The following is a 24,889-nucleotide window of genomic DNA, read 5'->3' as shown; positions in this document are numbered from 1 at the left end:
CACAAAAGTGTTGTGTTCACCCTTTTCCTACTTTGAGGGTTAGCTGCATGGAAAATGTGAACGGTATGGAGAAGGACATCCACCATGTGCTAATTGTATGCATTTGCCTGGGGCCACTTGCAGGAGGGAAACGTGGGTTTTTACTCTGCATGCTCCACCCTTCTGGGCAGCCTCCCCTTGGGCCTTCATGGTTCACAAAATGTATACCTGAATGTCTCAGGTCTTTCTCAGTTTAAGGCTGGGTATGCCCCCCCCCCTCTTTTTTTTTTTTAAAGTCCCCAGCAGGTATTTATTTTCTCTTTTCAACATCCTGTTCTGCAGCTTGCCTCAGCTCTCCATATGCTGAAGAGCTAGGTCGTGGCACAGGCCATGCGGAGACTAGCAAAGGCTTTGAAGTTCTCCTCCTCGGTGATGATTTAGGCTTTCTTCTTCCCGTAGCCATTCCTGATGGGCATAACTGGTCCTGTCAACCTGGTGGCCAATTTCAGTTCTTCTGCTGAACCGTCTCCCTTTCTGGGGGCCAGGCTTCCTGGAGAGAGGACGCGTTTGGTCCCGCGCACCTTCCTGGGGAGAGGATGCATTTGGTCCCGCACCCCTTTAGCTGCTGTACATTGGCCTGCGGGACTCAGTGGACTTGTTGTGTCGTGTTGGATCCACAGAGATGCCAATGGTTTGGCCCAGCTTCTTGTGAATGCCAGCTACCCTTAGCTCCTCCAGTCTTCAGACCCTGCCTACTTTGGTGTGATGCCTTAGCATGAGGCACCTTACTGTGGGCTGGGTGGGCCCAGGAGCGGGGTCGGGCTGATGGGATCTTTGGTTGGCTGGTTGAACCACATGGTTGTGTGCCACTGCCAGCCCTTGTGAGAGAGGGGTTTGAACTTCGTGCCATTCCAGCTGGGGCTTCTGGCTGCCCACAGCCCTCCTGCACAGGAAAACAGCCTTCCCATTGAAAGTGGGCGGATCAGAGCCACTGATTATTTAAACACAGTTTAATGTTGTTTTTTATATTAGCTATGTGTTTGCTTTTCTTATTTATCACATAAATACAGTCCTAAAGGAATAATAACTACAGATGGAGAGGAAACATATTTTTAATGTTATAACATATTTTTAATTATCACATCATAATCCTTTACCCCTTAATATGTAAGTGTGCATTTTCTTAAGAGCATTCTTCTACATCAAAATCAGGAAATTAACATCTATCCAATAATAACCTTGTTAATGTTATCACAAAAACATTCATGAGTAAGAACCCCAAATATTTACACACTAATGCAAATGACTGTAGAAAATAAAACTTGCATTTTCTGAATATCATGTGTTAATAAGGGGAATAGCTTTCTCCCAACAGGTGACCAAGAGTATTTTCATAAGCTTAAAATGCACTTATCTGACTTGATGGAGAAACAAATTACAGTCTCCCTCTAGAATTTCACAGACAGTGGTGTCTGGACCTGGCATCTCATGAGGGCTGGTCATGGGTGTCTCTTCCTGCTGTGGTCTGAATGTGTCCCTCTCCACCACGCCCCACACACATGTTGAAATCCCAACACTCACTGCAATGTAGTAGGAGGTGGGACTTGTGGGAGGGGATTAGGTCATGAGGGTGGAGCCCTTATGATGGGATTAATGCACTTATCAAAACAGATATGTCAGGGGCTGGGTGGCTCACGCCTGTAATCCCAGTCCTTTGGGAGGCCAAGGCGGGCAGATCATGAGGTCAAGAGATCGAGACCACCCTGGCCAACATGGTGAAACCCTGTCTCTACTAAAAATACAAAAATTAGCTGGGTGTGGTGGTGTGCACTTGCAGTCCCAGCTACTCTGGAGGCTGAGGCAGGAGAATTGCTTGAACCCAGGAGGTGGAGGTTGCTGTGAGCTGAGATCACACCACTGCACTCCAGCCTGGCGATAGAGTGAGACTCTGTCTCAAAAACAAAATAAAACAAAATAGAAACAGACCCTGGTGGGGGCTGGGTGAGGTGGCTTATGCCTGTAATCTCAGCCCTTTGGGAGGCTGAGGTAGGTGGATCACTTGAGGCCAGGAGTTCAAGACCAGCCTGGGCAACATAGCAAGACCCTGTCTCAATTTAAAATAAAAAATAGAAACAGACCCTGGAGAACTCTCTTGCTCTCTGACATGTGAGGATACAAAGCAAAGTCAGCAGTTTGCAACCAAGAAAAGAACCCTCGCCAACCCTGACCGTGCTAGCACCCTGATCCTGGACTTCCAGCCTCCAAAACTGTAGAAATACATTTATGTTGTTTACAAGCCACTCAGTGTATGGTATTTTGTTACAGCAGCCAGAGCTGACTAAGGCACTTCCCAAGTCTGTCCTCAGTAGTGTCACATCTTCAGCTTGAAGTCAATCATAGTGGGAGTGCTTGCACCAGGGAAATCAGCTCAATGTATTTTTTTTTCAGAAAGCCGGTTATTAAACATTTATCAGATATCACTGCATTTCTTTATCATTTTCTCTCTCTCTGTTTATATTACTATATGTTTTAATGAGCATTTGAAAATAAGGTACAAACATCATAATCCTTTACCCCTTAATACATAAGTGTGCATTTTCATAAGAGCATTCTTCTACATCAAAATCAGGAAATTAACATTTATCCAATATTATTTAATCCACACACCTCTTTCAAAATGCCCTTTTTTCCCCCAATAATCTCCCTCTCTTTCTCTCTGGAATCAAGCAATCATTCCACCTCAGCCTCCGAAAGTGCTGGGATTACAGGCCTGAGCCAACTTGTCTGGCCCAGTGATGTTTTTTATAGATCCAGGATCCCATCCCGAGTCACCTATTGCATTTAGTTGTCCTGTTTCCTTTAGTGTGAAGCAGTTCCTTAGTGTTGTCCTGTCTTTCAGGACCTTGACATTTTTGAAGAGTACCCATCAGTTTGTCTAATGTTTCCTCCTGATTTATGCGTTTTTGGGTGCAGGAATACCTCAAAAGTGATGCCGTTTGTATTCTCCACTGCATTGTATCAGGAAGAATGTGATGTAAACTGTTTTCCCATCTGGCGATGTTAACTTCTGTCATTTGGCTAAGGTGGCGTCTACCAGCCTCCTCCACTGTAAAGTTAATTGGTACGTGTTTTGTACTTATGAGTTAAGAAGTAATATTTTGAGACTCCTATTGTAGGGCAGAGCTTTCTGTTCTCTCCATGAATTTGTTTATGTATGTATGTATATATTTATGTATGTATATCAGTGGGGAAATACTTACGGATTCCTATTTTATTCAGGGGTTCAAAGTCCATACTGACATCGAAATCCATTAGACTTGGCTCTTCTGTCCAATCTACTCGCTTGTTTTCTGGTATAGGCTCTTCTTGTATTTTCTCTGCCCTAGCCCTGGACTCAACCATTTCTCCAAGGAGACTTCATTCCTTTTGCTGAAAACAGTACTAAAAACTAAGTTCTGGGTCTTGGTGTGCCCATCGGTACTGGGGTGTTATTGTTGCTAAGCCTTCAAACAAGACAGAGCTGGGAACGAGCTGCATGCACACACACATCTATGTATCTGTCCACGTGTGTGCGTGCATTCCATCTCTACATACAGTAAAACCCACGCGTTCACATTGATACCTCTCATTCCAGTCCACCTTAGACTTACTCTCATCCTCTACTTTCCCCTTTCTGTATTTCCGTATTTCCCTTCACTGATAGAGAAACCTGACTCTCAGCACACTTCGTGAATTTTTTTATTTGCACACCCCCCTTTGGTGTGTAACCAAACTCCTGGGCCTGTGGGGCGAAAGCTCATCCCCAGAGGTGTCCCTGCCCCATCCATTCCCATTCCAGTGCTGAAGGCCCTGGTAGAAATCTCAGTTCCCATGAAGAGGAAAGGAAAAGGAAAGGGAAAGAGGGAAGAAGGAGGAAAGACCAGTTAGAAAGCTTGGCTGCGGACTAGTCTCCCTTCCTTATTCTCCTTCTCAAGCAAGATGGGCAAGGAAAGCTCTGCCTGGAATAAGGGCAAGGGGCGGAGAGCATTACTCCTCCGAATTTTACTGTCAAACAATGCCCTAGGAGATCGTCCAGCAGTTTCATTATAGTTCCTTTCAAATGAATGATTTTGAAGATGAGTATTTTAAAAAAAACAGCTTCTTCCCCTTTATTACAGAACTGATACATATACATTATTGAACATTAAAAAATACAAAGAAGACATTTAAAAAATACAATTACCAACCATTTTCCCATCCAAAGGTAATCACTAAGCTTTTTGGTGTATCCTTCTCCCCGCCACCCAACTCTTTTAGTTTGTAAAATTTCAAACCCACAGCAAAGCTGCATTGATAGTGCAATGAATATCTGTCGACTAGTCACCTAGATTGACCAAGTGTTGTCATTTTGCTACATTTGACTTGTCTCTTTCTTTATATTAATATGTTTTATATTTTTCCACTTAGTCACTGGAAATTCAGTGGCAGACACTGTGGTAATTTATATCTAAAAAACTTCAGTATGTTTGTTAAGAACAAGAATACTCTCCTACATAGCCACAGTACAAATGCCTCACTCTGAAAATGAGGCCGGGCACAGTGGCTCATGCCTGTACACCCAGCATTTGGGGAGGCCCAGGTGGGAGGATTGCTTGAGTGAGGAGTTTGAGACCAGCCTGGGTAACAAAGTGAGACCCCGTCTCCATAACAAATTTAAAATTAGCTGGGCATGGTGTTGTGTGCGGAGGTGGGAGGATCACTTGGGCTCAGGAGGTTGAGGCTGCACCCCAGCCTGGCCGACAGCGAGACTCTCTGGGGGGTAGGGGGTGAAGAACACTTCTCCAGTGATATCCTGTTCGTGTTTCATTTTCCCCAATTGTCAAACTAATGATGTCCTTGGTGCCATCACTGATGGTGTTAAATTTAATCACTTGGATGATCTGGCAGACCTCTACATTGTAAAGTAAATTTCCATTTGAAATTTCCCCTTTCAAATTTATAAGTAGTGTATAAGGTCACTGCTTTGAGACTGAAAATACCCTGTTCTCCAAAAGACTCTCACCAGTAATTAGATTTCACCTCTAAAAGAAACCTTCCTGTTTCTTCTTTTTAAAAAGAAATTTGAGAATCAGCATGAACTCATGGATTATGTTTTTATTCAATGTGTTATCATCTCTCCTGTCATTATTCATCCTGATGTTCAAATTGTCCCACAATTGGTCAGTGAGGTCCCTTCAACCTGGCGCCTCTACCCTTTTGCCATGTTGCCGTCACGTTTTGAGCGTTTATTTTACTTTACCACACACAACGCTCCAGGCTCACCTTGAAATTTTTGTCCCAGCCCCAGAAGCAGCTGTTTCTTCAACTTCATTTTAATGGGAAATGCTATTTAAAACTAGGATCTGAGGCTTACTTAGGTGAACTCATTGCTTACGAAGTGTCATTGCGTCTCGGCTTTTTTAGAGCTAGCAAACATATACAAAAAATATAAAACGATACAAATTAACTGATCCCTCTAATGCAGTCACCAAAGCTTTCTCCCTTCTTTCTTCCACGCTGGCTTCTTTCCCACCGCCCACCGTAGGCAGCCCCGGCTCTCAGCGACATGGATGTCTTTGTACTCATTCGCTCAGTCCCACAATCCACATACGAGTTTTGGACTTGTCTCCTTTCCTTGAAGAAAATCGCATTACACATACGCATCTACGTAGGCAAAGGTCCCCCTCTTTGTCCCCCTGGCTGACATTTTGGCTGGTGCACCTGCTCACTTCAGAGGGAGCAGGAGAGCAAAGCAAGGGCCTGGGATCCAGGGAGCCTCCCAGGCCAGTCCTGCGGCCAAGAGGGCGCCTCACCACCAGTCCAGGGCGGGGTCCGCGGGCTCATAGGGCTGCAGCCAGGTGTCACTGTCGTTCTCTTCGGGGACGCACGTCCCTCTAACCCGCAGCGGACAGATGGTCAGGGGATCCGGACGTTCGCCGCCGTCGTGGGCCCTGGGCCTGAAGTAGGCACACAGCGCGTCCGAGAAGGTGTCGTGGAAGGTGAAGATGTGGGAGCCGTCTGACACGTTGAAGAAGGACAGCTTTCCCGCCTCGCAGTCCAGGAAGACGCCCAGGCGCCGCGGAGGCACGCGCAGGGTGAGCGCGACGCGGTGCGGGGCCAGGACGAAGTACTCGCAGCCGTTCCACAGCCCCAGCACCCAGTAGCCGGTCGCCGGGCTCAGGCGCACAGGCCCCGCGCGCGGCACCGCGGCCAGGCAGGCGCCCAGGAACCAGCGGCTGCGGCGGCCCACGTGCACCTCCCAGTAGTGGCGGCCCGCGGAGAATCGCTCCAGGCTCAGCGCGCACGTCTGCTCCGAGAACCGCTGCGGGTCGTTAAGCGCCGGGCCTGGCGGCGCCCGGCGGGAAGACACGCTCTTGCCATCCTCCGACACTTCCAGGCTGGGGTGCGCGGAGGCCGCATCCAGAGTCACATCCACTGCGCAGAGCCGCAGCGTTAGTGCCCGCCCAGGACGGTCTGGGGCCGTCCGTCTCTTCCCCAAGACAGACAAACCTCTAGTTTCTCTTGGTGGAATAATCAGTGAAATGAACTCCTTACTGCGACCCTCACCCCTGCAAACCCCCTCCCCAGGACTGAAGTGACACGTTGTAAGTCACTCCTGCGTGTTTGATAGTGACAAGGAGTCCTGCCCTTTCTTGAACTCCATACCAGAGATAGCAAGAAAGTAGGCTGGTGGGAATGGAGCCATGTCATCGTCAAGGGGAAGGACCTATGGGCTGTTTCTAGTTCCTGCTGGTGGCACCACCCTGTGTGACCTTGACATAATCAGGAGAGTCCTGAGCGTCATTTTACAGAAGTTTTTGGATTTTTTTTTTTTTTTTTTTTTTTTTTTACATACATAAAAAGGATTTTAAAAGGACCTTTGAGATCATCTAGTCCAGTGCCCCACATTTCAACACCCCATCCCATCTGATAGATGGGAACCTAGGGGACCCCTTCTGTCAGAAGATCCGGGAGGTTGCTTATAAACTCTGCACTCTCGCCTGCAAATAGCCCCGAGCCAGATGGAAACAAACCTAGTGTAACCCCGAGGAGGGATGTGTTTGGGAGCTCACGTGTGCGTGTGTGTGCACACGTGCGTGTGCATGCAACCACGCGTGTGTGTGCATACACATGCAGGCATATGTGTCGTGTGGCGTGTTTGCAAGTTTGCGTGTGTGTCTGTGTGTGCAGGCCCCATACTTGGCTCCCAGAAAGCCCAGACCTGTAACCTCAGATCTCCCCACCTCCCTTCTGTTTTAAGATCCAGCCAACCCAAAACACAAATCAGTTTCCTGGCTTCAGTTACCTGCATATTTTTGGGCTTCCCTCCACTCTGAAACCAAACAGAGAAGGAGAAAAAAAGGTCAGAAATCTCAGTCAGTAACTCTGGAACCTTAGCAAAGGCTCCAGATACATGAGGGATACATGCAGCGTGAATGACCCCATTCCCACCATGACAACGGGTTTGAATTCAGACTGGTCTTGGCGTTCACCATGTATTTTCCTGAGAAATTTTAGATCGAGTAGAGGCCTGTGTCATTGATACCAGAGCTACATGCAGGCTGAAATTCTGCTGGAAAAAGCAGGAGAATGGAGCATGTAGGTGAAGAGACTCTATAAGCAGCCTGGATGCCCTGAGACACAGAAGTGGAGCCTCAGACTCTGGCCAGGCTGTGCCCAGGAGGACCAGCTGAGCCTGACAGATCCCAAAGATGCCCTCTAGATGTCCTGTCTTTTCGTGACATGCCTCCATTCTTAATGTGAATCAATCTGAGTGGATTTCTGTTGTGTTTCATCTTGTTTTGTTTTGCAACAAAAATATCACCAAGTCGCAAAAGCAAAAGCAACACAAGACATTCTCAGAGTTCCAGATATTTACAGCAAGGCTTTGTTGCCCCAGTTTTGTGTCAGGATAACTGGTGAAGCTTTAAACACAATAGCTCTTGTGTGGAATATCTCAGTTCTACAAAGATGTTGATTTTCCCTAAGTTTATCTGTAAGTTCAAAGCAATTCTATGTAAAACTCCTTTTTGGATTTTTTGGGGAGATTTATGAATTTGTCCTAAAATTTATATTTTAAAAAGGTTCATTCACTTTAAAAAAGGAAGTGGAAATGGAGAAGGAAAACTTGTACTTTCAAATACTACAAAAGCCATAGCAGTAAAAACAATGATGTAATAGGTGGCCAATGGACAAACTCATATAGAGACAGGAATCCAATGTGCATCAAAGGTGGTTCCCCACATCAGTGGCAACCCTGTAATGGTGGAGTAAATGGCATTGGTAAGCCCAACTCACTATATGGAAAAAAATCACAGGATTCTCACCCAACACCTCCTAAAATGGCAAATTTTAGATGGATTAAAGATCAAATATAAAGATAGTAGAAAGGTTTTTGTAGTTACATAAAGAAAAAGAAATAGAAGAAAGTGTAAGAGAATATCTTTGTGACCTCAGTGTGAGGAAGGTTTTCTTCAATAAAACTTCAAAAACACAAACCATAAGGTAAAAAGGTGATGGATTACATTTTATCAAAATTAATAATTCCTTTTCAATAAGGGGAACTATGGACACAGCTAATGGCAGATGGCACAACAGAAGAAGGAATTCACAATGTTTACTCACGAAGGATTAATCTCTCTCTCTCTCTCACATACACACACACACACACACACACACACACACACACACACACACACACAGACATATAATATTCCTGTTAGTAATAAAAGACAGCAATCCCAAAAGCAAAATGGGTCAATGATACAAACTGGCAGTTTTCAGTAGAGGAAGCTCCCGAACCAACTAGCATATACGGAGATGCTCAATCTTCTCAGCATTCACAGGTGTGCAAACCTAAAGAACCATGAGCCATCACTTATCCCCATTGACTGGCAAACTTAGAAAGCTGGCTCAAGTGAGATGTGGGCACATGGAATGTCCCTGCATGGCTGGTGGCAGGATGATGATGCTGCCTTCAGGGCATCCCAGTATCCCCTTACCCCATGGGACACACCCACCATGGGCCAGCAATCCCCCTCCTAGTTATAGACCCCAGAGAGATCTCCACACAGGGCCATAAGGCAACGCGTTTGAGACTATGCATTCAGTGTTGTTGTGGAGTTAGAGGCAGCCTGGATACCTTCCCCAGGAAGGTGGCTGGCTAAAATGAAGCACTCTGTGGCAAGGAGGAAAAACAGACTGAATACACACGAGTGGCAGCGATGGATATTAAAGCATGGTGAACACGAGAAAAGCAAGGAACAGCACAGGACCATAAATGTCACTTACATGAACTAAGATGCATATGCATAAGTCGATATTCACATTTTGCAAGAATATATACAAACTATATACATTAGACTGTCTGCATTATGGGTGAATAGAGGGAGGTATACAGAGAAGTATTTACATGTACAGCAACACACTCATGCCAGAACCATGAGTCTGCCCATGAGGATGGGCACCAGGAGTCAAGGTAACTCTGATATGTAACCAGGATTGGAACTAGTGGTTTGCAGTACACTTAGTCCTCAGGACAGAGTATAACCTGTACCCAGTGACATAGATTAACACATGCTGTGTGAGGCCGCGGAATGCAACCAGAATGAAGCCCAATAGGTTCATCAGGGTGAGTTGGACCAGGGTGCTCAGACATCAATGAGGAAGAGTCAGAGAGAGACGGATTCCACTCACCAGCCTGGCCTTCAGCCCGTCTCCAGTCTGAAGCAACCAAGGGAAAACAGGAAATTAGCACATCAGGACCCCAAGCTTCCCTGCTCACACATCACATCTTGCACCCACGCATCTCCTCCCCTCTCTCCCGCCACCCACACCGCCAGCAGGGGTCCTGCCTGAGCATCATACCTGGTTGAAAGATGAGAAGATATATCGGGAACCAGATGCAAAATGATGAATAAAGAGAAATAGTTCTAAGAGGGTCACTTACCAAGCTCTTTCTGAAGCTTCTCTGCAAGCAGAACACACAAAGAAAACATCAGCCTGCAGATGGGTGGAACCATCTTCCCAAGACAGGCCACTGGGAAGAGCTTCCTCAGTCTTAAGCCATTGCTAATCATAGCTTCTTTTTTTTTTTCCCTGCAGCTTCATCTTTGCCCCTTCATTGCCCTCAAAAAGGAGGCCCACTTGCAGGACTCTTATGCCTCATCCTATCTTAGCTCAAAGGTAGAAATCTGCACAGGGCCTAGAAGGGGAACCAGATCTTAGTACTGACATGCCTCTTCCCAGGGTTCAGGTTGTTCCTTCTGTCTGAAATCACAAGCTTCCTGGGGGCAGAGCTCCTATGTAAGTCCAGGCACTGAGCGCAGCCTATGTGAGCCTCAGGGTCACTTACTGGGTACGTTATTTAAAGGACTGGAAGGACATCACACCCAATTATTTCCCCTGACCAAATACCAAGGACGCCAACATTTTGCTACTAAAAATGCATTCCTTTGATCTGTCCACCCAGTGTCAAGCTCTTTCAAAGGTAAATGCTCCTGGTAGAGGCATTCGTACTATAAGTGTTATCACTTACAATTTAGACTATAGTGTGAATGACTTATTAGGGCTATTTTTTTTCATTCCCCTTGAAGGACTATGTAGACGGCAAGACAAGCTTCCCCAACCTTACAGTTTCATCTGAATCGCACCCCAACCCCAACACCATAATGGCCTTTTCCTCCATTCCCCCTCCCTTGGGTTCACTCTCTCTTCCTCTCTGCAGAGACACATTCCACGGTTTCACATCTCTGAGTCCCTCTGGGGAGAAAAGTGAATCTGAGAAATTATTCCCATTTTGGTGCAAATTAAAGGTGTCACCCTTCCTAGTGCCATTTGCATTAAAAAGAGAAGGATATTTTAGGAAGATGAACCGAGACAGTAAACGTTTTATGACGGAATTTTAACTGAATTGTCTAATTTGCAGGGGAGGAGTTGGCAGGGTCTGTCCGGAGGGTCTCAGGCAGCTGCACAGCGGCAGGCAGCCACCCTTTCAGCCCCGTAGCAAGAGAAGAGGTGGAGGCTCACAGGGATGGTCTAGAATTAGACAGTTGCCAGCCGACTCCGTCCAAAGGGAGCCTCTCCTCCCACTGCACAGGCACAGGGGTCCACCCCACTGGCTGACAGGCAGCCCTATGGTCCCGCACCCAGAACTTACCCAGCTCTGCAGTGAGTTTCCCTAGAGAGAGAGAGAAAAAAAAAAAAAAAAAAAGAAAGACTCTCAGATTGGGGAATGAGGCAGACAGAACAGATGGATGAACACTGAGGCCACACCTCCGATGTGGCACTCCCTCCCCCGGTGGTCTGGGGGCCCAGCTGGGCTGGACAGTGAGGCTCCAGGCAGGGGATGGGGAAGTGCCCACCCTTGGCTCCCCTTCTCCATAGGAGGGTGACCCAGCGCCCTCCCTCCTGCTAGTGTGAAAATAAATGTCGGAGCCTTCCAAATTTACTATGCCCAGGGGAAACATTAAGCCCCGGACACTGCGTCACATACCACGGCTGTTTTCTCTGGTGCCTGACCGCTGCTTCCTGACCTTGTGTTGAGGTGTTACCCATCAGCCCGACTCCCTGTGCTTCATGAAAACCTGGACGCAATGACGCTGGCAGCAGAGACCCTGGTCACTGCTCCCTCTGTACAGTGCAATGTTAAGCGAGCTCCGAGGCTGTAATCAACAGCAGCCAATCAATCCTGGCACCGTACACTAACCTCTGTGTGGAGGATGCAACTGTTCAGCACCTCCGCTTTTGCCCCTGTGAACAATCTTCCCTTTTCCCCACCGAGGGCGCTGATCGCCGTTCCCGGGGGCCGCCCTGACACCTTGCGCTGGAACAAACCCTTGTCATGGGGTCCAGAGCCTTGGATTTACTGTACTGCGGGTCGGCACTTCGGGAGGTGGGTGCAGAGCGCCCTGTCCCCGCTCACCTTCTCTCTTCTCGGCCTCCTTCTTCAGCTTTTCTGAAGGGAAAACGGGAGAGGAGAGGGCTGAGTGTGCGCCCCCCGCTCTTTCCAGGCCCCCTTCCCGCGCCGCGTCCTGGGAGGAGGCGCTCCCGTGGCCCCGGGGTCCAGGACCTGCCGGGCGCCCCTCCCCGCCCCACTGCCCCCGAGCACAGCCCGCAGGGGCGGGCGGCCCCGCGCAGGTACCTTGGCATCTCCGCCGCTGCTGGAGGACGCCCAGCGCCAGCCCCGCGAGGACCGCCAGCAGCGCCGCCAGGGCCCCGACGAAAGCGCCCTTCCACGGAGAGGCTCCGGGGGAAAACACGTCTGCAAAACACCCCCGGGGCTGTCTCGATTCAGGCGCCACTGAACACCGAGACACAAGCCCGGCCTGCCCGCTGCGCGCCGGAAAACCTCCCGAGGGAACTTCGCGGGCAGCCGTGGGTGAAATGCGCGTGGGGCGGCCGCCTGGAGCTCTGGAGGTGGGAGCCGAGCGCGCTCTGCGGACGGGGCCAGGGCGAGCTGCAGCGTGTGAGGGAGGGAACCAGCGCCCCAGCCCCGCTCAAGGCTTCTGCGGCCACGCGCTGCCCTCGCTCCGCTCCTTTCCACTCTTGCCCCACGTCCGAAGGCGGGAGGGTCCCCGGGGCTTGGCAGGCGCTGCACGTCCAGAGGGCTCCTGCTCTGCGCCAGCGCCGTCTAGTCCACAACTCGTCTCCTCGCTTGTTTGCAAACATTCGGCTTCTACCTTGGTTCTTACCACGCTTTTGGAAAAAGTGAGAACGAAACCACCTGCGCGTGGCCTCGAGCTCCCACCTCCCTCCCGGCTCCCCAGGGAGGACCCGCCCCGAGGCCGGACGAGGCCGGAGGCAGTGCCTACAGCACCAGCCAGCGCAGAACGCATTGGCCTTTCACACACGCTGCGGCAGTTTAATTAGTGTAACTTTCTGTCTGTGTCGTCTAATTATTAGAAAATGGTGCTTTGATCTCAGATCTTTAAAAAATATTCTTTTTTTATTGTAGTAAAATATACGTAACATTTCCCATCTTAACCGTTTTTAAGTGTACAATTCAGGGGCGCAAGTGTATTCACCATGTCGTGAATTCCAACTTTGAATTCCACTAACATGGTACAAGAGAGCTTGCTTCTCCGTAGCTCCATCAACAGCCCGTGGAAGAGCTTTTGAAATTTTGCGTCTGACAGTTTAAAAAAAAAATGCATTTTAACATAGCCTTGATTTGCCTTTCTCTCACTACTTTCGGCCTGCTTCATTTTTCTCTACAGCATCTACCCCCTTCTTTTTTTTTTTTTTTTTTTTTTTTTTTTTTGAGGCAGAGTCTCACTCTGTCGCCCAGATCTCAGCTCACTGCAACCTCTGCCCCTCCGGTTCAAGCGATTTTCCTGCTTCAGCCTCCCAAGTAGCTGGGATTACAAGTGCCTGCCACCACGCCCAGCTAATTTTTGTATTTTCAGTAGAGATGGGGTTTCACCATCTTGGCCAGGCTGGTCTTGAACCCCTGACTTCATGATCCACCCGCCTTGGCCTCCCAAAGTGCTGAGATTACAGGTGTGAGCCACTGCGCCCGGCCGCACCTACCACCTTCTAACTTGACGTGACAGGATGCACTTCTTTTGCTTATTGTCTGTATCTTCCACTGGCATGGGACGTGAGGGTAGGGACTGGGGTCACATTGCGGAAACTCAATAAATACTGTTTGGGAGATAGCATGATGAATCTATTGGCTCTCATGATGGCCTCTGATGAGCAGAGTTTTGGGTTTTAGTGTATGGCCTTACGCACAGAAAGGTGGGCTCTCTGGGGCCTCCCTCACTGACTGTTTGGGGTCTCAGCAGTGTTCTTAGTGTGTTCCTAATATCCAAGTTACTGACTTTTCAGGTGTCAAGGCCAACACACCCTATACGCAGACAGGCGCAATACCATTGTGTCTTTATAGACTGCCTTTGGGCCAATGTGTATGTAGGATGTGAGGACTAGGAAGACGGGTGTGAGCTGACAACCACTGACCTGCTATCTGGACCACGAACTCTTTCTTCTGGTTCAAGAGGAGATTCTGGATGGAGAGGGACACATTGCTGAAGGCTCCCTCTCGGACAACCACAGATGTTTCCAGACTGAACAGGCCCTGGGCATCCCAGACGATGGCTTCAAACTCTGGAGGCAGGCACTGTCCCTGGTGGTCTCTCCACTGAGCCTTAGGCTTGGGATACCAGCCACTGGATCTGAGCCTCAGCTGAATGCCTCCTTCCTTGAAGCCCTCAAGGGAGAGGTGAGGGTCTGAGCCCAGCCCTGGCGGAGGCAGGAGGAGTGGGAAAGATCAGGGTCCTTCCGAGAAATCACGCATAAAGTTCATGCCACTGTTCACCATTTGTAGTCACCATAAAGCATTATGAAGTGTGGCTGCTATTAAGACATGTGTGGGCTTGCAACTCCCCACCCATGAACTGGAAATGACAGTCTAAGTCAGTGGTAGCATGTAGGGACAATAATACCCCTGAGGGACATTTGGAAATGTGAAAGGGGTCATTGGGTGGGGAAGGACTCCTGGCATTTAATCATATTAGGCAAGGGACAGTTTCCTAGAATGAAGAATAGCACCACCCTAAATTCTAATACATTCGAGTTGTGACTCTTCTCTTTTTCTTGAATCCCCCCAGAGCTCCAGTGCCTGCATCATACACACTCCTTTATCTCTCCATCCTTGTGGAACTAGCATTATATTTTGAGTATGCAAAACATTAATGTGGTTTAAATGCCAATGCTGTATAGAAATGTATATCAGGAAAAAAACTCCATCCTTTCCATGTCATCACACCTCACCCTAGGTAACCAATTTCATTAATTTCTTGTTTATCCTTCCCATGTTCCTTTTTGCAATGTTTCTCCTTCTTTCTTACACATGCAAGTATATATTATTGAACCTTGCATTTTAATTTTCTCCCTTAACAATACTAGAAATCACTCTGCATCCATTCAGAGACCACCTCATCATTGTTTCAGATGCATACTACATAATATAGATTACTCCATTGGGTGGATAGAGCATACTCAGCTTTTATGCTTGGATATTTAGGTAGTTTCCACTATTTTGCAATTGTTTTTAAAAAGTTTTACAAAGATTAAACTCATACATATGCTTTTCTCATATTGGAGGGGTCGGAGGTGGCGTAAGTTCCTGGAGGTGGGATTGCTGTGTCAGAGGGTAGACACACAGCTAGTCCTCTTAAGTGTTACCAAATTCCCCTGTTCTGGAGCTTTCCAACTTTGAATTCCACTAACATGGTACAAGAGAGCTTGCTTCTCCATAGCTCCATCAACAGCACGTGGAAGAGCTTTTGAAATTTTGCTAGTCTGACAGTTAAAAATAAATTGCATTTTGATGTAGCTTTGATTTGCCTTTCTCTCCCTATGAGTAATTTTGTTACTCATAATATATTATATATAATATGTAACATTTTAATATTTATATATGTATAAATTTTATAATTTATAAATATTACATAATATATAATATGATATATTATATATAAATAAATAGATGATATATTATATATAAATATATATGATATACAACATATATCATATACATATATATTTTTTGAGACAGAGTTGTCGCCTAGGCTGGAGTGCAGTGGCAAGTGAAGCTCACTGCAGCCAGATCCTTCCACCTTGCCCCGCTGAGTAGCTGGGACTACAGGCACGCACCACCACACCTGGCTAAGAGATGGGGTCTCCCTTTGTTGCCCGGGCTGGTCTCGAACTCTGGGGCTCGAGTGACCTGCTTGCCTCGGTCTCCCAAAGTGCTGGGATTAAGCCTGAGCTTAAGGCTTGAGCCACTGTGCCCAGCCTTTTCATATGTTTAAGGGCTGTTTGTGTATGTTTTGGTGAACTGTTTGTTTTATTTGTTGATTTGAGAATGGGCCTATCCATCAGCTTTTATGTTTTTAAAAAATTACCAACATTCTTCCATTCTCTGTGACTCTACCTCTACTCGGGCAAAGCACTTGTGTCTCCCTCTCCCCTGCAGGGCCTTAGGTCAGTCCACGCACCTGCTACCTCCAGTTCCCAGAGAGCTTCGCCAGAGAAGTTGTTGGAGAGGAAGCGGCAGCCATACGTGCCCTCGTCGGAGGGGACGACGCTGTGAAGCTGCAGGATCACGCTGCCATAGGCGATGTAGTCCTTGACCAACTTGGTCCTGTTCCGGAACGCCTCCATCTGCCTGCCAGGGAGCTCCTGCTGCTCCTGGTACAGGTGCACCACGTCTGAGGTGTGGCTCCGGAACCAGCGGATCTCCATGTGCTGGGCATCCAGCTGTGGCCATAGGTGGCACGGGAGCTCCACCTCCTCCCCGACGAGAGCCAGGATGGGATACTCAGGGCCTACCACCTTGACCTCTAGGATGACAAATCAGAACAAGCAAAAGCAACCCTCATCCAATTATAAAAAAGTTATCACACCCCTTTACAGCTGAGGAATCTACAGCAAGCCATGCAAACAAGAAAAGTGAGATCCTCTACAGGACAACTGGCCTGGATCCTTGAACAAGTAATTTTTTGAAAAAATGTGAGTGCACAATTAAACAAATACACAGGTGACATCACAACCAGATTTGTGGTGCTGAGCTGGTAACTGGTTTCATCCAATCAGGTACAAATGTTATTTTGGGGACAATTATGTAAATATGACCAAAGCATGAAGTAAGATGGAATCTTTGATCAAAAAAGCAAGTTTCAAAATAATCTGTACAATATTATCTTAAGTAAAAACATGTATTTGCATAAATACGCAGAGAAAAATATCTGAAAGGAGACACCAAATTGCTGATGGTGGTAATTTCTGCATGATGAGAATAGATATTTTCTTATTTTTGTTTGTCTGATTTTCCGAGTTTAAAAAATAATTCACATGTACAGGTTCCACAAAGGATATCAAAAATCATCTACGAGGGTTCCCTGCTCCACAGGTTTTCTTATCAAAAGGTCAACCAAATCCTTCCGTTGAGACTTATTTGTTGGGCTCTTTCGTTTGATCACCCTCCTCTTTGAAGGCTTCTTTATGGGACCTCTCTGCTCCCTTTGGTCTGGTCTGGTTTGCAGTTCCCATGAGAGTCACTGTTCCTGCGCAGGTCTTCCACATGCACAGTTCCCTGCCACCCCACAGGCACTCCCTCTTCTCTCTGGCCTCTGTACCTGTTCTCTCCTTTCTTTCCAAGTTCAGCTGAAAGCATCCCAAAGCTCTCTTGTCATGGACCCCCCTGTCCCGCACTTGGCCCACAGGAAATGGAGGGACCTTCCTTTGTTCACACTATTTGAGGCCCCTCATTGCCGGCTGGGTGAATATCCAATACCCTTCCGACAAGTTTCCCTCTCCAGGTTCTCTCCGGCTGTCCCTCCACACACCGATGTCTGGCTGTTTCCCTGGGCACACCCTACCTCAGCTTATCCCCTACCTGTCATCTTCCTGGAGAATGTACATCCTGCAAGCCTCTGCTCAAACTCTATTCCCTCTCTATGGCTCTCCTCAGCTTTCTGGGAACAAATCATTGCTCTTAGCTGTGCTCCCAAAGTCTTTGGACACAAATCTCTCTCCCTTTCTGTCTCTCTCTCTCTCTCTCCCCTCCCCCCCCCTTTCTCTCAGCCATGGTCACATAAATGGACAGCCATTTATGCCACATCCACACCTCTCCCTTGACTACAGACTGCTGAAGACCTGGGCTATGCTGCGGTCACCCCAGTATTCCTGGTTTCCAGTCCAGGAAATTAGGAAATCACCTTTGAATTATTAGTTTACACCCTCTGTTGGCTACATCTTTCATGAGAGAAGCTTTGCAAGGGGTAAAGTTAAAAACGTGTATCAATGGGTTCAGCACAAACACAGGCCAATGAGTTTCCTGGCACCCTCTCGCTCGGCTCCCTGCTATGCCTGCGGATTTCGGAGTGCTGGGAAGTGTGCAAGAGGCAGTGGGAGCTGGAGAGACGGTGGAGGAACACTACAGGCTGGATAATGCTCAGGCGTAGTGTTTCTTTAACAACCAGGATGGAAGTCCTTTTTGTATTTTAGCATCTGGCACGCCCTGGTCTGTTCTAAGATCTTATCCCTGGGGAGCACCTGACAGGAGGGGTGGCATTCATGTCCTGGCTGGCTGGGCTGCGGATCAGACACAATACCTGAGTTGGGCTCCCCAGGCTGAAGGAGGAGGAGGTGCATGAGGAAGACTAGACTGCTGGTCAGAGATACTGGCTTCAAGAAGTCCAGGGAGACTGGGAAATCCACCATCTCTCGTCAGCAGTGGGGGCCACCTGGAGAGGGACAAAGGGATGCTGGAGCAACGTGCAGAGGTTGGGGGAGCTGGAACTCACTCCATCAGACGTCAGTTGTGACCTCAGTTATTTTTGTCTTGCTCTTAAATTCCTGACAAGCCTCAGTGCTTGACTTCTTTAGCCGGATGTGAGAGCTGCTTCTAATTTTTCCAGGGGACACTGTTAATGGCATCCCTGGCCTTGCTCAGGTTCACAGAGCTGTAAGGGGACAAGGCTGAAGGGTCCCAGAGGAAGCAGCTTCTGTGCTTATTGTTTAGAGACAGGAATAGAGTCACACAATGTGTGGGGGCTTAGTGCCCCCGCCCCCCCACATTTCTGGGCTTAGCAACTTTGCTCAAACAAAGGGCAATCTCTGAAGATCTCAGATGCATTTTCATTCTCCCTGCCTCACCACCACCAACCCAACCTTCGTCCCACTTCCCTTTGGTCTGGAACATTGGGTCCACAACACAGAGGAACAAACACAGAGTTCTGCTCTCTCAGAAGTGGAGTGCATGCGGGTGGCTGCCTGCCAGCCCCAGTGTCATCCTGGGACACTTTCCTCCAGGCCTGGGACCTCGAGTTGTGCCTTCAGGAGGCCAGCTGGTAACTGTCTCTGTCGAGAGCATCTTGGGGGCCACAGTGATGGAGTCATCCCATCTAGCCACCCCTTCCTCATCTGTGACCCAGGAGGCCCAGACCCAGCCCAGGCGAGGGCTGCCCCCTCACTCTTGATGCTCTGCTCCCTTGGGCGCCACTAATGACTCAAGGCCAGAGAGTGTGTTGCAGCCAGTGAGTCTAGAGATACACAAAACTCTCCATATTTCTCTTGCATTTAGCTGTGCAAGATTTTAGGCAGATTTTGTAATTGGCTGGACCTAAATCTCTGCCTGAACCATGGAAGAAACCAGTGCCCACTCCCATGGGTTGCTGGGAGCTCTTGAAATCAAAGTCAGCACCCCCTTCCCCTCTGCCTTGCAAATGTCCACACACTGTCTTCATCCTGGGACTGCACCCCTTGTCTTTCACTGTATCACAGTGCCCTTGTTGGGGAAGGCCATGGTGGGCTCCTCTGTCCAGCCCTCTCTGTCTCCCCGTCTGCCCCCATGGCTTGGCTTTTCTTCTTACACCTTGGCATGGCAGGTGTTTCTGGTGTCCTGTGGCTGCAAGACACGGGCCATGCTGTCAGCAACACCACCAGCAGGTGTGAAGGAAGGACTTTCAAAGCTGCTGGGCCGTGCAGTGGCCAAAGGATCACGGGGGTGTGCAGGGTGAGTTAATGAGGTGGTAGAGGCTTCCCAGGGACCCTTAGGCTGGGAGGGACCCGGGTAGGCAGGAATACAAGGGAAGAGGGGTGGCCCGTGAGGCTCATGGGCTGATGGCCCTGTCTCCTAGAGCTGAAATTGAGGGGACAAACAGAGGACAGGTTGGGACAGCTCCAGGTGTGTTTCAAGAAGGTCTCAAGGACAGGAGGTGGCGTCCCCCTGAGGCGGGGCCGTGTTGACAGCTCTCAGTTATGGGAATCCGATTCACACAATGACATGGGCAGAGGCCTTGGGCAAGGTCCAGGCTCTGGCTGGGCAGTCCGGACTCTCACCCTCGGTGGCTACTGGTGGAAGCCGCTCTGTGACAGGTGGGGAAGCTGCAAGGAAGGGTTCTAGCAAAGGGGTCTACACTGGCTGTGCAGCTTCTCACCCTCTCTTCTGTTCCCTTCTCTTTTCCTTTATGCTTCAGTCTTTTCTTCTGGATTCTAGACACAGGTTAGAGCCCTATGACAGCAAAGCCAGGAGGGGCATGTCAGTGTCCAGCTAGTGCCTTCCAAAACCAAGCGGGGCTCAGAGTGTGTTTGTACATCCATCTGGGTGGGCTGGGTTCTGGGGAATTAGTCGAGGTTGTGTAAGGTTGTGACACAGGTCCCCTCATAAGGTAGTAACAGGGCGTGAGACAGGTCCCATAGCTGGCCTCCTTGCAGAGGAACACTCGTTCCAATTTCCCTGGGCTGGGGGCAGGCTGCCACCTCCCGGGGACAGGGGATTGGGGCAGGATGTTCCAGAACCGTGGAAGTGCTAGAGGGACCTCCGTTCTCTGTTGTGATACACCCGTGTGATTTCCATCATGGATGCTTCAGGGGAGGAGGATTGTAGACACACACACAGACACACACATACACACACACGTGCTCACGGTAATAAAAACGAACATGCATTGGGTACTTCCTATCTATCAGGCACTTATCTATACCTCAAGTATTATTAATATTTTTATTATTATCATTACTAATAGGTCCAAATTATAGCTAAGGAAACGGAGGCCGGGGAGCTGAGTGACTTGCTCTGACCCACAGTGGGTGAGAGGTGGAGGGGGTTCCATCCCCACTGTCCGGTTCCAGAGCCACGCTCTGTGCTTCTCGAATTCAGATTCGTCACCAGCTGTGTCGTGTGTCTGGGAACACCCTTCAGTCACTCCTGTTACCCAAAACCATGATCGTCTGAGGAACCAGCTGGCCACAGACCAAACACTCACCCTAACCTGCCATCACACAGAGACACTGAAGAAGTGACCGGCTCACAGGGTGCCAGCCACAAAACCAACCAACCAACCAACTAATGAATAAAAACTTTAAAATCCCACTGCCAGATAAAACAACTTAAAACTGAGGTCTCCCTAAGACTTTGTCAAGAGCATCTTCTCAGCCAGGAGGGACATGTACCTGGTCCCTTTGCTCCCAACACTCAAGGGTATCATCTTGAAAGCCTTTAGTCAGAGACAGATGGTCTGGCAAGTTCCTGAAGGAAAAAATCAGCGACTACTGAACAGCACCCTCCTCCCTGTTTGCTGCCCCGAGTCCGCCCTTTCTGACCTCACTCTCCAGTTAAGGATCGAGGATGCTCAATCCGTACTTGAAGTTCAAGTCCCCTCCTTGAAGGAAACACTTTCCACTCTCTGCTATTTTGATTACAGTGTAAATTGATTTCAGGTTCTATTCCTGGTGAGGAGGTTTTGCCTGGGGAAGGAGTAAGGGACTGGACGCATGGGGAAGATCGAAATCCGGTGTGCGCAAGGACCACCAAGGGATCCTCCAGCTGCAGCTGAGCTCCAGCGGTGCGCACCTGCTCCTTGTCCTCCAGGAGCCATGGGCTGCTCCCTCCGGAAGGCACAGGGAGAAATAAGTGTCCTGAGAAATGTCACCGCCTGCACCCAGGAAAAGCCCATTTCTTTCTTCTCCTTCTCTTTTTATTTTTATTTTTTTCTTCTTTCTCTCTCACTGCCCCCAGCCCACCCCATTCCTGTTCTCTCCTCCTGCACCTGCAATTCCTAAACAACCCTGACATTATTTTGATTTCCGGTCCCTCCGTCTTGAGTCTGTCTTTAAAGATGAGTACTTTTTGCTTTGCTACTGTTTTTTTTTTTTTTAAGATAATTTATTGTTAAATGAAGAACTTTAAAGCAAAATGCAGTGGGACAGATGTCAAAGGCAAGTTGAAAACATAATTTCTATCGAATAGTATTCTGGATTTCCTAAGATTAGGCACAAGAAAAGCTTCGAATGAAAGGTACTTACTCAAGCTAAGTCTTTTTAAAAGGTCTGTATTTGAAAGGAAAACAACTTTTAACTAAACATATAAATCATTCTTATTACATGAAAACCGTAATTTAAGAGACTGAGAAAAAAGCTTTTTGATTCACAAATAAACGGCATCTCCCTAATACACTTTGGAATGTTTATTTTTAATCAGTGACTCTTAAAAATCACTGCTTCCACCTGACAAACTCACACGAATCACTATGGATTGATGTCCTCTGATCCACCCTGAAATGTCCCATTTTTCTCTACACACGTCCTTTTCTGCAACTTTCAGCAAAGCAAGATTAGAGAAAAAGAGCATTAGAAGGAACCTCAGCTGATTCCCTGGTGATTAACTTAACAAAATAAAACCTGCTTTTCCGTTTGCATTACACATTCACAATCTCTCTCTTACTTACTATACTGGTGTATTTCAGATTCTGTCCACACATATAATTATTTGCCTGAACTTAACACTGTCTTCCTGACAAAAAGGTAAATCTCCCAAGGACATCTCCGAACCTGGCAGTGTCCAAAGGCCACATCCTCCCACAGGACTCCCTCGCCTGCCATGCAGCTGTTGGTGTTGCCCTGAGCGGTCCCAGGGTCTCTACGGGGTAGGGTAAGATGTTGGGGATTCCCCAACATAATTTTAAGACTACGTTTAACACTTACATGACCACATTAGGAGACCCGGGAGGAAAATCCATTTTTATTAATAAATGCCATGTCACTTGCTCTCCCAAACACAGGAGGCATTTTTTGCCCTGCATGTGTGTGAGGAGACTATGGGGTCCCAGAGCAGAAAACTTCTCCAGTAATAAAGTACAGAAATTATCCCTGAAAGTATAGTCTTTGCTTTGCTACTTCTGTAAGCTGTGGAACTGGTGAATTTTGCCTGTCTCCTATCCTCCACTCCCCCAGCTGCAAGTCCCCAGGTGTCAGTGGGGCCTTGGCCCTCTCCCACTGGCCTCCCTGGCACCCCTGCAATGCCCTTGCCCCCGGCAGACCCCAGCTAGTGCCCACTGCCTGCACTGGTTCGATTTCAACAGGTCCACAAGAGGATTTCTACCCTCTTAGTCTCTACGGAAGATGGACTGCCCCAACAAGGGAACTGCCATGAGGCTTGAAATCTTTTTCATCTGGTGAGGGGCAATGGGATGTATCAGGATCCTGCCTCCTGAGATGGGACCTACCTAAACAGGCATGGACATCTCCTCTTGGCCACACTTGGAACGTCCCATGCTGCAGCCAAGCTCAGATAATAAAATGCTGCCACTAATTGTACGCCCTCCCAAAGCCTCCCACCTTCATTTTCTGATTGCCATTTCTGAAAAGTGGAGGTGTAGGCAGCTGTTGAGAATGAGCCACTTACCTGTCAGGTAGCAGCAAAACGTCTGCAATGGTAGATGAGTCCTGGTGATCTCACCGCCTCTGCAAAGGGTGATGCTTGCTGTGAAGTGTCTTGGTCCTAGATGCTAAGATTCCGTAGACGTGGACTGGCAGCTGAGCTCCAGAGGCCAAGGTATGTGAGAGAATTATTTATCCATCTTCCTCCCAAAGATATATGCTGTTTGCTCTGCCCTTTGCTATGAAAACCAAGGTGGATAGAACAAAACAAGGAAGTCATCACATCCTGTCTCTGAGAAAAATCTTGAATTCCCATATAAAATCTCTCTCCAGGGTCACAGAAGGAGGGGAAAGGTATCTGAGAGTTTTGTAGACAGTGACAGCTGCAGAGGCTCAAAGTGGGGAGAAAAGGCTCCAGCTGGGTGCAGGGTCTTTGTGCCAGTGAAGCTGGGACTCCTGGGAGGCAGGGTGGCAGTCCCCGAACAGTGAAAGAGAGTAGACTGTAATCTCCACTAACTAAGCATGAGGAAGGGGCTGATGCCCAGTTTTTAACCCACCATAACCTTCTCCTCAGGGCAAGGTCAATAAGGAGTAACTCCTGGGGGCATTGCTGTTAGTGCAGCCTGCAAAACCTGCTCCCGTGCCGCTTGGAAATGCAGGGGTGCTGGATTGGGATTTCTCTAGTGGAGCAGAGCTCAAAAAAGAAGAAGCAAGCACTACCCCACCCCAGCCCACCCCATCTTACTGTAGGCCATGGTGCGACTTGGGCATAAGTGGACTGAGGCACTAGCCACCCAGCTGCAGCCCACACTGACATCCCCTCCAGGGAACAGGCCAGAGCTGAGGCACGAGCAGCTCAAACACATGCAGTATTGTGGTAAACTGAGGACCGGAGAGACGGACGTGAAAAACAGGAGGATTGTTTATTTTAGGTACACACCGGCTCAGTGGACTCACGTCCAAAAAGCTGAGCCCTAAACAAAGACAAAGTGGGGTATTTGTCAGTGAACTTACAATAAACAAAACAACAACAGTTAATCATACGTCACCTAATCTATAGCACAGCATAACTTGTGGCCTTGCGTAGCCGGTGGTCTTGAAGCTGCATTGAAAGAAAAACAAGAACTGACTAAATACAGACATTCGTAAAACACGATCACGCTGAAGAAGCCAGGGGAAAGAGGAACAGTAAAAGAATTTGCCTTTCTTTTTCCTTCAACCTTGCTCTGGAAGTGGGGCAGGGGGTGTCTGGAGCCCATTCCTTTGGCCTTGGCTTTCTGGACAGTGTTATCTTATAACCATCCTTGAAGTGAGCTTGCTAGGCAGAGGAAAAAGTGTACTTTTCTTTTTAACCCTTGCCTTGCCTGTTACTTTTCTTAGAGTGAATGAATGCATATGTATTTTTAATTTTTCTGCCTCAGCAGGACACCGCAGGGACTCCCAGAAGTGCCTGTGTTTGGAGAGGGGCCTGTGCAGGCGGCAGGGCTCTACATGGGAGGGAGACAGGAGCCAGCGAGCTACAGCCATGGACCTGGAGGTGACTGTCCGTGCTCAGACAGGCTGGCGAGACTGGGCACCCAGTCTTATTAATGTGGAAAGATGTCCCTAGAACAGCAAAAGGGGCTGAACAGTGAGCTCAAACAGTTGGTGCAGTTCCCCGGGCCTGCGGAGACAGAGGAGGGCTCAGGGCCAAGGTATACTTAAAATGGATGCTGCATAAACAGTA

The 24,889-nt window shown here is 48.3% G+C and overlaps 1 protein-coding gene and 2 pseudogenes across 2 annotated transcripts; all 3 read right to left on the bottom strand.

The window, feature by feature from the left end:
- Nucleotides 1-289: 289 nt before the first annotated feature.
- LOC111527314 lies at nt 290-5,704 on the bottom strand (annotated as a pseudogene).
- On the bottom strand, nt 4,130-6,604 carry LOC111527313 (annotated as a pseudogene). The gene has a single exon (XR_002726622.2). The product of XR_002726622.2 is annotated as a butyrophilin-like protein 9 pseudogene (transcript).
- A 1,743-nt stretch (nt 6,605-8,347) lies between these two features.
- BTNL9 (butyrophilin like 9) lies at nt 8,348-16,314 on the bottom strand. Its single transcript, XM_023193560.2, has 8 exons — nt 15,999-16,314; nt 13,957-14,238; nt 12,140-12,259; nt 11,921-11,953; nt 11,156-11,176; nt 9,947-9,967; nt 9,694-9,720; nt 8,348-9,175 (listed from the first exon to the last, which is right to left on the bottom strand). The coding sequence occupies exons 1-8, from the start codon at nt 16,243-16,245 to the stop codon at nt 9,096-9,098; spliced, it is 831 nt and encodes a 276-aa protein (XP_023049328.1). The 5' UTR covers nt 16,246-16,314; the 3' UTR covers nt 8,348-9,095.
- Nucleotides 16,315-24,889: the final 8,575 nt, after the last annotated feature.

This window comes from Piliocolobus tephrosceles, chromosome 4 (genome assembly GCF_002776525.5).
Source record: "Piliocolobus tephrosceles isolate RC106 chromosome 4, ASM277652v3, whole genome shotgun sequence".
Lineage (NCBI taxonomy): Eukaryota > Metazoa > Chordata > Mammalia > Primates > Cercopithecidae > Piliocolobus > Piliocolobus tephrosceles.
This window is presented reverse-complemented; position numbering and strand designations above follow the sequence as displayed.

Excerpts from the sequence above, each read along its gene's own strand:
- BTNL9 (XM_023193560.2), bottom strand. The coding sequence starts at position 16,245 with ATGGAGATCCGCTGGTTCCGGAGCCACACCTCAGACGTGGTGCACCTG. Across the intron at positions 9,968-11,155 it reads GAAACTCACTGCAGAGCTGG|AGAAGCTTCAGAAAGAGCTT; the intron begins GTAAGTTCTGGG and ends TTCTGCTTGCAG. Across the intron at positions 9,176-9,693 it reads ACGGGCTGAAGGCCAGGCTG|AGTGCTTCATTTTAGCCAGC; the intron begins GTGAGTGGAATC and ends TCCTTGCCACAG.